The following is an 11,500-nucleotide window of genomic DNA, read 5'->3' as shown; positions in this document are numbered from 1 at the left end:
ATCCGCAGTTTTCTGTGCTTTGATCATTTGGTTGTTTTATACCGCTAAGTTAGAATACTTTCTGTCGAATTTATTCTACAAACTTTAGTGGACATTAAAACTAAACCGTATTAATTATATAACGACTTAAAAATTATTATATTTATTAATTACAATCTAATTAACAAGTTAAACTCAAATCAGATTATTCCGCCGCGATTTTCAGTGACGATTGTATTCAACCACCCCTTCTACAATCGTTTCAGGACTTAACACCAGCATCCTTCTTTCCCATCTTTCTTTAGTTGTGTTAATCTTTTTCCCTATTTGTTGGGAACCTCGCTCTGATACCAATTGTTATTTTACACTAACTATGAGAAAGATTGTAGAAGGGGGGGTTGAATACAATCTTTTACAAAAATAAAAGATTCAAGAACAACAACACTAAAAACATCTGAACAATAAAAACACCAAGTATTTAAAAATACGGGTGGATTGAATGATCCACCCGTGAGATTTTATATAGAAGAATCTGTGGATTGATTACAATTCTCACAGCTGCAGGTTCAACACTCAAACTGTTTCTAACACTCAGGTTTTCTTACAAGAATATTTGAACAAGTTCAACTATTGCTACTAACTTGATTATATACTCCAAGTTTACAAAGTTCAACTAGAATACAAAATTTGCACTCTAAACTAAACTATGCTGCACAACTTTTGTGTTAGGTCCTGAAACGATTGTAGAATAGGGGGGGTTGAATACAATCGTCAAAAAATAATCGCGGCGGAATAATCTGATTGGAGTTTAACTTGTTAATCAGATTTTAATTAATTAATATAACAATGTGTATGGTTCAGTTTTAAAGTCCACTAGTTTGTAGAATAAATTCGACAGGAAGTATTCTAACTTAGCGGTTTAAAACAACCGAGTGATCAAAGCACAGTAAACTGTGGATTTAATGAATAGCAAGTTTAGCACAACTTGAAAGCTTTACAATACTTTGAACACTTTACAAATGAAGAGAATGAGCCATATTTATAGGCAAATGTCAAGAACTAGCAAGACAATGGTGGCAAAGACAATCCTAAGATTGCTAAGACAATTTGGCAAATTGTCTTGCTGATTTAAGCAAGGTAAGACAATCTTAGAGATTGTCTATAACTAGTAAGACAATGAAAACCATGGGCAAGACAATCTGAGAGATTGTCTATTTCGGTAAGACAATCTCTTGAATTGTGTTGCAAGGCACTAGACAAGACAATCTCAGGGATTGTCTTGCCAGCTTTATTCGGCAAGACAATCTTGCCATGACAAAGACAATCAAGGGACGGCAAGAAAATCCCAAGGATTGTCTTACCGTGTTCTGAAGAAGGATAATAAGCTCGGTAATACAATCTCTTGAATTGTCTTTCCGAGTTTAGAAAGAGTAAGACAATGATTTTATTTATAAATAATTAATTAATTAATTAATGTTCACTTAATTATATTAAATGCATAAATACATAAATTAAATTAATTTGAGATAGAATTAATTTGATAAATAAATTACACATCCAATATAATTAATTTGAGAAGTGAAATAATTAATTAAATAATCATTTAAGTCCTTTTTCTTCAGCAGCAGAGTCTTCAGTCTTCTTTAAACAATTTCGATCTTCGACGTGATTGAACGACCACCTTCTTTTGACACAGAATATTTAATCAGATAAGCTGATACACAAATGTACTGTCTGGTTCATCTGTAACTAGCTGAATCAAATATTCCTTGTCAATTAAACAATTAAGCTGTGGCTTGTTCGTCGATTCTTCGTCTTCTGAGTTCTTCTTCATTTGTTGACACAATATGGAATCTTCTGAATAAATAAAGTATTTAAACTTTAGACCTTATGATCTTCTCGACGTGCTACAAAAGATTATTTGTACACTGAGGCTTGAACATATTAATGAACTTCTTCTAGTGGTTTGCAGCAGCATCCTGAAATTCTTCTGACATAAAATCTTCAATAAATCATTTGACGTTCCTCGTACGGATTCCGATTAACAGTACTTTCTATTTACTTGCTTTCTTATCAGAGTTGATTTGATACCTCTTAATTACAAACAGGCTTAACATATGCCCTAGCAACTGTTATATACCATAATTCCAAAGAAAGGGCATGCATAAAAACATTCTCATCAGGGTTTAACTCCCTTAGATCATAGATGATAAACATGAACTTTCTGTCATCGAAGCGTTCCCTCTGAGGTCCATTGACGATATTCTTCGTGCAATGTCCCAACTCTTTCCAACTTTCCTTTTAATATCAAGATTCTTCTGCACACAGGCAACATCGTAGATTTTATGCTTTTCCTTCTTGATGTCTTCTTCAGTAATGAGCTTGTCTTCTAGAAGCTTCTGAAAGTCCCTGAGCTTTCACTTCCTAGCTTCATTCTCCATCTTGAACTTTTGCACCAGTTCTTCATGTCCAAGATCTACAGCCTCCTCCTCAGTTTGGAATAAATAAGCTTCATCAAATGCTCCATCTTCCTGATTCTGATAGTAAGTGGCATCAAACACATCATCATCATCCATTCCTTTAAGATAAGCATCGTAGTTATCAGAATTGAAGACATCTTCCGGTTGATGCATGGGTTGTTTGCCTTTTGAATTTTCAGTATCTCTACCAGGTGCAGAATAACAAGTGTTTGTATTTGTGCTCCCTTTGTTGCTTTGGTTGGAGCTGTTTCCTTTGTCGTCTCCACCCTTGTCCCTATTCTCCCCCTTAGTTGAGGGATCCTCTCCAGTTTCCTGAGCAGTTGACTTTGAAGTTTGCAAATGATTGAGCACTTGAGCCAGAGTTTGCTCAACTGCATCAAACTTTGCCATATAAAGCTCATGATTGGACTTCATTTGGACAAACAACTCATGAATCTCCTCCTTCAGCTCATCTTTGTAAGTACTAGATGGCTCCTCCTCTACTAATTTCTTTTCTAAGGTGACCAACTGTCCACCTTTCAGCCTTTCATTCTCAGCTATCATCCGGGCAAGTTCAGCTTGTAACTTTGACATTTTTTCCTCAAACAGAGTCGGGTCAGTTTGTGCACTCACATCACGTACACTTAGAGCTGTTTCACTCTCCTCACGTGCATGTGTATCGTTCGGTGTTTGCCTTACATCACTTTGTTCATTCACACCTCCAGCTGTACCTATATATACTACCAATGTTCCCTAAGATGGGTTCAAAGGTAGTGGAGGAACAAATTGTCCTCCGGATGCCATTGACGGCAGATGTACTTGCACGTTGTGAAGTAGATCCTGATCAGAAAATTTTTCATGCATAGTAACTTGGTTTTGAAAAATTGTGCTCTCAGAAAGTGTAGTAACCTGTGTATTGGCTTGATTTTGCACTAGCGTGAGTGCTAGAGCAGCGCTAGACTCAGTACAGGATACCGTGGCTGGACGGTCAACTTCAATGGCTTCATTCTGTCGAGAGAATCAATCCAAAGACTGTTTCATTGCCATTTCAGAGTCCAAGCCTTTTTGGGAAGGCGAGGATGTGGCTATAGATGTCTCCGAGGCTTCCACCCTTTGCTTCTTTAGGGAAGACGGAGCTGCGGGTTCAGACACGAAACTACTCCCACTCCTTTTTCTGGCAACTTTACGAACAAGTTGCATAGTAGTGTCGATTGAAGTGTTTGGAGAAGAGATAGTTTGTTGAAATGAAACTTCAGCTTGGATATAAACCTGTGTGTTGTCAAGTTCATTGCTGGCAGGCTGGCAAAACAAATCAAAGTCACAACCATGATCAGAGTTATCAACATTAAAGTTAGATGTAAAATCAGAAAGTACCTGAGCTACCTGTAAGTCATCCTGGAAGGCTCTGAGCTCAGGGTTGATTGCAGAGTCTGACGGTAGGGGTTGTGAGGTTGATTGTGTTTGAGGGATAGGTTTTGTTTGGGTGAATGGTAGTATGGGTTCAGATGAAGATGGTTGTTGTTCGAAGAAGTCGTATTGCAATGGCTCATCTTCAAATGAATGGAATTGTTGTTGATGGATAGGGGAGTGAGCAGGTGATTGTTGAGGTGATGATTGAGGTTCAGGTTGTGGAAGTTTCTACGATCTGTAGGAGAGAACACCTTAGCCAGGGTGTCAAAGAAGATCTCTCACTCAGGCTTCAGATTGCCCTTAGTCATCTTGGGCAGATTTATATCTCCCTAGTACTGAATAGTCTGGAAGAATTGTACCAACTCCTGTTAGTCCAACAAGTGCCAATCAATCCACAAACTCCAAAATTCCTAATTAGGCTCAAGAACCCTAATTTTCGAAAAGCCCCTAAATTACAAAAGCAAGGGTTTTGGATTTCTTCAACTAAACCCACAGATTTGAGTACGAACGGATCAGAACTCGAATGCCAGTACTGATTACCCACAAGAATCGATCCAAAACGAGCAAATAGGTCGAGATTTTTGGGAAATTTCGACAGTAGTTCGTCGAAATGGGGCAAAAATCGAGTAACCAGCAAGTTATTTGACACTTGAAAACAGATTTGCAAGTTGTATGACACTTGAAAACACAAATCGATCGTAAGTATATGTATGTGTATGTGAAACTCGGTGAAGAAGATAATGGAGTCGGGTAAGACAGTGGATGCTTCTGTCTTGGAGAGGTTTTAAATTCTCGGGAAGACAATCTTACCGATTGTCTTGCCGAGATTTAAAAGCGGAGTGTACAGATGAGATGCGGTAAGACAATCTCCTTGATTGTCTTGCCGCACCAAGCGTGCTTAAGAAGCTAGAAATCGGTAAGACAATTTATATAATTGTCTTGCCGAGATTTTAAAAGAAAAGTCGGTAAGACAATTACACAAATTGTCTTGCCGATTTAAAATAAAATAGAAAAATCAGTTGAAAAAGCTCGGTAAGACAATTATTTAGATTGTCTTGCCGAGTTTTTCAACAGTAAAACAAAGAAAAATAATATAAGAAATTGTGATTTTTGATTTATTTTAGAAATAAAACATTTTGCAAGTTGAATTAAAAATCTAATATAAAAACAATATTACATATAACACATATATTTTGTAAAATTCAACTTTAACTAAATATAAATACTTATGAACTTAACTTTAATTCATAAAAATGAATTAACTTAAATTCAAATATTATGCTTAATTAATCTTGAAAAATACAAAATAAAAACAAATAATTATCTAAATGCTTAGAGAATAATACAGGGAGTATGCAGACATTTAGAATATTACAGATAGACATATAAACTTTTATAATTACAGGGGAGAATGCAGACAAATCAGCTACGTATATGTTGTCTTTTCTTGTGCCACATAGTGAAGGACGTTTATCCTTGATATGTTTGAGGATACATATATCCTTTTCAAAGTGAAAATAGTATCCCTTGTCACAGAACTGATTGACACTCGGGAGATTATGTTGAAGTCCTTCAACTATAGCAATATCCTCTATGATGATTCTTCCAACTTTGTACTTGCCATATCCCTCAGTACGACCTTTGCTATTGTCAGCAAAAGTGACTGAAGGTCCAGTTGCTTCTCTTATGTCTTCTAGCAGGGATCTTGTGCCAGTCATGTGCATTGACGCTCCACTGTCAAGCACGCAAACAACTCGAACATTCCCAATCTGCTCTTCTTCATCACTGTCTGTATCATCCCAGCTTTTCCCTTCTGCTAGATGAGATTTGCTCTTGAAGCTTTGTCCTCCAGAAGTACCCTGATGCTTTCTCACTAATGCATCATACTTCTGCTTCAGCTCGTCATAGGAATCTTTTCTTTTTCCTTGAACCTTGGGCTGTTTGCACTCTGTTGCAAAGTGTCCCGGTTCACCACGATTGAAACATTTCAACTTGCTTTTGTCCACCATCCCAGTCTTGTATCCTCCTTTTCATGTAGAAGATGAATAACCTCCCTTTTGAAACTTACTAACAGTAGGTTTGTATTTGTAGGAGGGGTTCTTGTAATACTCGGGAATTTTTTTTCTATTTAATAAAAATAAATAAAGTTTGTGCAATTACATGATGACTCTTTTAATTTTGTGATTAACACGATTATTCAAGCATTTATTTATAAAAAAAATTGATTTATTGTTTTCTTTTTTTAAAAAAAAAATAAGAAGGCTCCTTTTTATTTTTATAAGCGATCTAGAATTTTACGTAAATTAGATAAGGTTTATTTTAGTTTTGAGAATATTTTCGAGCCCCTGAAATGATTTTTGAAGCTTAAATAGCTTTTGTTGTAGTAATCGAGGCCTTAAGTTCTGTTAATATAAACTGATTTCTTTAACCTTTTTACACAGTAAGAACAATAATACATACATCCTGCAGTGTTCTCGAGAGAAGGTAAGGCGGTGGTATTAGGGTTTATCAATTAAGGGTAATTGAGTTTGTTACTTTTTAATTCACTAGTAATTATATGTATTACTGTTTGTGCATACTTGTGATGTCTCCTGCTTGTGTATACCTTGTGTGTTGTTGCCGACCGTCGTTGCACGGGGTTGGCTGTTTGAAGTCGCTGGGTTTGGAGTCTGAAAGAGGTGACGTCGGAAGTAGGCTATTACAGTGAGGTGTGAGAGTTGTTTTCTGGTGGAAACGGAATGAATAGCGTAGCAGTTTTTGATGGCTCTGTGTTTGCTCGGGATTAGACACAGGCAGCGCCGAGAGGGAGAGGCTGAGTGAACGGAGCCAGCCATCTTGTAGATGATGAAGTGAGACAAGGGACATGGATGGAGATGGACTATAATTACAGGTTGTACGGAAGAGAGGACTGAATAAAGGAGTCAGAGGCGTGTTTGAAAACGGAGCTGGTGATGATAGTAATGGGTCATAGGTGTTGAGATTGGGTTCGGTGAAGATTGTGAATGGTGATGGTGACGCGGAAGGGGGTGAAGTTGTGGTTGGAGGAAGCTTTAGTTTAGGCCAGGAGATGGGTATGGGTATGAGCTGGGAAGTAGTTATAATCAGTTGGGGGAAAGGGTTGTTTGAGAAAATAGGAGGTGAAATAAGAGTATGTGGGGGTAATATAAAGTTTGCATTGTGTGGGTACAGAAAGATGAATAGGTATAAACAGGGGTATTCAAATTGTGTGGTTAATTAAAAGGAGAGGAAAGATGGAGAGAAAAGGGGTGTAATAATATATGTACACTTATGGGTCCGAGAGCAGGTGGAATCTTGGTACAACCCTGGAGTATTGTGAGAGGATAGTATACTTTGATTCGGATTCATATTAAATACAATAACTTGTGAATATTGTGATTTAAATCTTATATTTGAAAGTGATTTATGATCAATATCTGATATGTGCTACGTGAATTATATATGGATTATGTATGTTAATTATGTTGGGTGACCGCATCTAGATTTCACTATCGAGTAACTGTTCTAGTTAAATACTAGATTGTATTGGGAATTACATGTTAATTGAAACTAATTATTCTTGACAATTAGAGTTGTCTTAAATATATAATCAATAGTGATTTCTATTGAGATTGGGTTAGATTCTCTGTGTTACAAATTATTTGACTCAGAAGATCTTAAGATAGTAAATATTATTAATGACTTGTGATTAAAGTGAATACCTGCTTATCTGACACAATGTGTATATACCATTATTATTTGTTACTTGCAAATAATATATTTATTTGTTTGCAACTACGAAGGGTAGCAAGTAGATTTGGTTAGTAATTTAGAAGACGACTTAGATTATTCGTCAACTGAATTACTGTCTTTTATATAGGTTCTGAAGCAAAGGATAAGGGCAAGTGTGCGCAGTTAGATAAGGTGTAAAGTCTAACCATTTCAAGATTTTGCTATATATCAGGCAAGTATTCTATTCTTGGCTTGTAACTATTGCAAGTAGTCTTATTCTATATTAACAGTGAAAAACGGCAAGTGTTTTATCCTTTCTTGTGATTAAAACAAATTGATGATCTACAGTTGACAGCATCTTAAGAAATATATTCTGATTATCTTTTAGTCAAATTCTTGGAAGTATAATTTAGCTCTTTCACAGCTTGGCATTATTGTTGACTTATAGGGAGCCTGCTTTGGCATCATGAGATGAGCTTGATCTCCTGTCATCTACATATACCTTGAACTTTGGCAATAAAACTATATTGTGTTTATAGCCAGGATAGCTTGTTAATTCATGAGCTGTATTACAAAGTTTAAACTTTAGACAGGTATTCAGTGATAGTTGAGTTTCAAAGTATTACGGAATTAAAAATAAAAGGTTGGCGTAAGAGACTAGTAGATAGTCCAGCCGGAAGGCCAGTTAGATGCCTATTGGATACTCTAGTGTCGTTACCGGTGGGACTTAGATCCAGTGCCCGGAATGATCCGTTGCCGGTGGGACTTAGATCCAGTGCCCGGAACGATCCATCGTCGGTGGGACTTAGATCCAGTGCCCGGGACGGAGGACTTTATACGGCTGATCACCCGTTTTGTCTATGAATTTAGTTGAAAAGTAGTGGAATTAAATAACTGGGTTGAAAAGAAGGATATAAGTTAATAAAAAGAAGAGTTTTGGTAAAGACAAGGCTTCTAATAAACCTTGTTGATACATAGATCCTGAGGATTGTTGTTCATTTTAATTAAGTTTATTTATTCTTTTATGAACGCTGAACATCATTAATCAGTTCTATATGTATGAATTGTGTCCCTAGCTTATAATTTCAGTTCAAAGCATATTTAATTATTTTGCTCATATTATATCTTGCTGAGCAATGTTGTGCTCACTCTTGCTACTATTTCCAACCCTTTTCAGCTAGGATAAAAGACGACACATCAGCATAGGGCGGCGCGTAAGAGTTCGACCAGGAGAGCAAAGCTAGCTAGGTTCCACTTTAGGGAAACCATATGGAGTATATTTTGAAATGTATTGTAATCAGTAACTGTAGGGCAGTTTCTTTTGAGATATCGTGTCAAAGGTTACAATTGGTTTTAAGTTGTGCTTTTTATCAAAGTTTAGCTAATTATGGAGATTAAGTGTGTAATAACATTTCGTAAGAATGTTCTGTTTTCAGTATTATAACCTGTGTGCGATCCAGGATTTTTAGGGGTCAACTCTATTTCTTTTATTTAACATTGAAATTCCAGGTTTTTGAAATGTTTTTAAGGTTAGTGACACCAGATCTTGACCCTGGATTTTTGGGCTGTCACAGTTGGTATCAGAGCCACAGGTTATATTTTTGAAAGCAGAATATATGTAGTAACAGGTTTAATAAGCAGGGTGTGTTATGGAAACCTCGCATAAGGGTAGTTATAGGCTATTAGGGTATATCGCGGGCAGGTCACTACTAGTTGTGTTTCATTGGACTGGACTTGACAGATGTTTAGCAATATGCAGTTCTAGCTCCATGTATGATGCTTATATAACTTATCCATTATCATGGATTTTTTTTAGCAGGAAGCTTTGATAGGAATGGGTTGTGGCAGTAGTTTGTTGAATAGTGTATTTTTGCAGTAGATTTGTTTTCCTTTATTGTTCCTTTAGAGTTTTGATGTGGTTAGCTTTCCTAGTATAATTGGGGATTATTTTTGTGTGATCGTAAATTAGCTTACAAGGTATTTTACGTCCTTGCCCAAAATTTGGAATGTTGTATTAAACAAGTCGTTTGTTTTGATATATCAGAAGTATGGCTTCTGAGGGAACGACTCGAGCTGATACTGGTAGTAGTGAAGCAGGAGAACCCATTACTGCACAGCATATGATGGAACTTCTGCGCACGCAGGCTGCAGCTTTTGCGGCCCAGCAACCTAAACAGCCAATAGAGCCAGTGGTAACCTTTAAAATGTTTCAATCTGTGCATCCTCCAGAGTTCAAAGGAACAGCGGATCCAATTGAGGCCAGTAATTGGTTGAAAGAGATTGAGAAGGCATTTGAATTGGTTCGAATAGGGAATGAACAGAAAACAGGATTCGCGAGTTACTTTTTGAAAGGAGAAGCTAATTACTGGTGGGAGTCTCGGAAAGTAGTAGAAGGTACATGTACAATTACTTGGGAAAGATTTACAGAGTTATTTCTTGAAAAGTACTTTCCTACTTATATGCAAGATCAAATGGAAGTTAAGTTCTTAGAGTTGAAACAAGGAAATATGAGTGTAGCGGATTATGAAGCAAAATTTACAGAGCTTTCTAGGTTTGTTCCCGACTATGTTGATACTGAGGGGAAAAGAGCAAAACGATTTCAACAGGGACTAACAACTTGGATTAGAAGCCGAGTAGCTATGTTTGAGTTGAAAGATTATACAGCTGTTGTCCAAAAAGCAATGATTATTGAAGGAGAAAGTGATTTTTCTCAAAAAGAGAAAGAAGGAAAGAAGAGAAAGATGGAAGCATCTGAAGGAGGTCAACACCAGGGGAATTTTAATAACAGGAGTGGAAGAAAAACAGAGTTTGGGTTTAGAAGGAGTGAGCAGTTCAGGAATCCAGAAGCAAGAAGTGTGATACGAAGTAATCTCCCACAAGTGTCTAATCAGGAGCGCATAATGAGGCCACCATTGCCAGATTGTAAGGTCTGTGGACGCAAACACCTAGGACCATGCAGAAAAGCTAATATTGAATGTTATAGATGTCATAAAAAGGGGCACTATGCTACGGAATGCCCAAATATGAAGGCTCCGACAAGTAATATTTGTTTCAAGTGTGGGAAACCAGGTCACTACGCGAGAGATTGTAGAAGCGTATTTCCAGCCAACTCAGCAGCATCGTCCGTCAATCAACCTAAGGCCAGGACTTTTAATATGACTATGAGAAATGCCATTCAGGACTCCAATGTGATTGCAGGTACGCTTTCAGTAAATTCCATGAATGCTAAGGTGTTAATTGATTCGGGAGCTACCAGATCTTTTATATCCATGGATTTTATGAGTAAAGTCAATAATAAGACTCAACCATTAGAGCAACCTTTAATGATAAAAATTGCTGATCAACATCGTATCCCCGTAGATAAGATTTGTCCTCAATGTGTCATAAATATATGAGGACGTCATTTCTATGCTGACTTGATACCTTTCAAGTTAAGAGAATTTGATGTTATATTAGGAATGGATTGGCTAGCAGCTAGTGATGCTTTCATAGATTGCAAGAATAAGAAAGTGAGTATGCGGACCTCTGATGGTCAAACTATAGTATTTCAAGGTCAGAGACAAGCTAAGAAGTTCTTAACCATAATTCAAGCCAAGCGATTGTTACGTCAAGGATATCAAGCCTACTTAGCTCATGTAATAGACAACCGTAATGAAACACCTAAGATTGAAGATATTCCAGTGGTGAATGAATTTACAGATGTATTTCCTGATGAGCTCCCCGGACTACCTCCTGACAGAGTGATTGAGTTTGCGATTGACCTAGCCCCTGGAACAGAACCTGTATCGAAAGCTCCATATCGTATGGCACCTGTAGAGATGAAGGAATTAGCTATGCAATTGCAAGATCTTTTAGATAAAGGAGTAATAAGGCCAAGTGTATCACCTTGGGGCGCACCAGTATTGTTTGTGAAGAAGAAGGAC

The 11,500-nt window shown here is 37.1% G+C and overlaps 1 protein-coding gene across 1 annotated transcript; it reads left to right on the top strand.

Annotated features, from left to right (window-relative positions):
- The first annotated feature begins 9,625 nt into the window (after positions 1-9,625).
- LOC108203517 (uncharacterized) lies at positions 9,626-10,972 on the top strand. Its single transcript, XM_017372491.1, has one exon. The coding sequence runs from the start codon at positions 9,626-9,628 to the stop codon at positions 10,970-10,972; it is 1,347 nt and encodes a 448-aa protein (XP_017227980.1).
- Positions 10,973-11,500: the final 528 nt, after the last annotated feature.

The sequence above is a fragment of the Daucus carota genome, chromosome 2 (assembly GCF_001625215.2).
Source record: "Daucus carota subsp. sativus chromosome 2, DH1 v3.0, whole genome shotgun sequence".
In the NCBI taxonomy this organism is placed as follows: Eukaryota; Viridiplantae; Streptophyta; class Magnoliopsida; order Apiales; family Apiaceae; genus Daucus; species Daucus carota.
Note: the sequence above shows the minus strand (reverse complement) of the source record. Positions and strands in the feature narration are given on the sequence as shown.

What these genes read in the sequence shown, in the direction of transcription:
- LOC108203517 (XM_017372491.1), top strand. Translation starts at nt 9,626, where the DNA reads ATGGCTTCTGAGGGAACGACTCGAGCTGATACTGGTAGTAGTGAAGCA.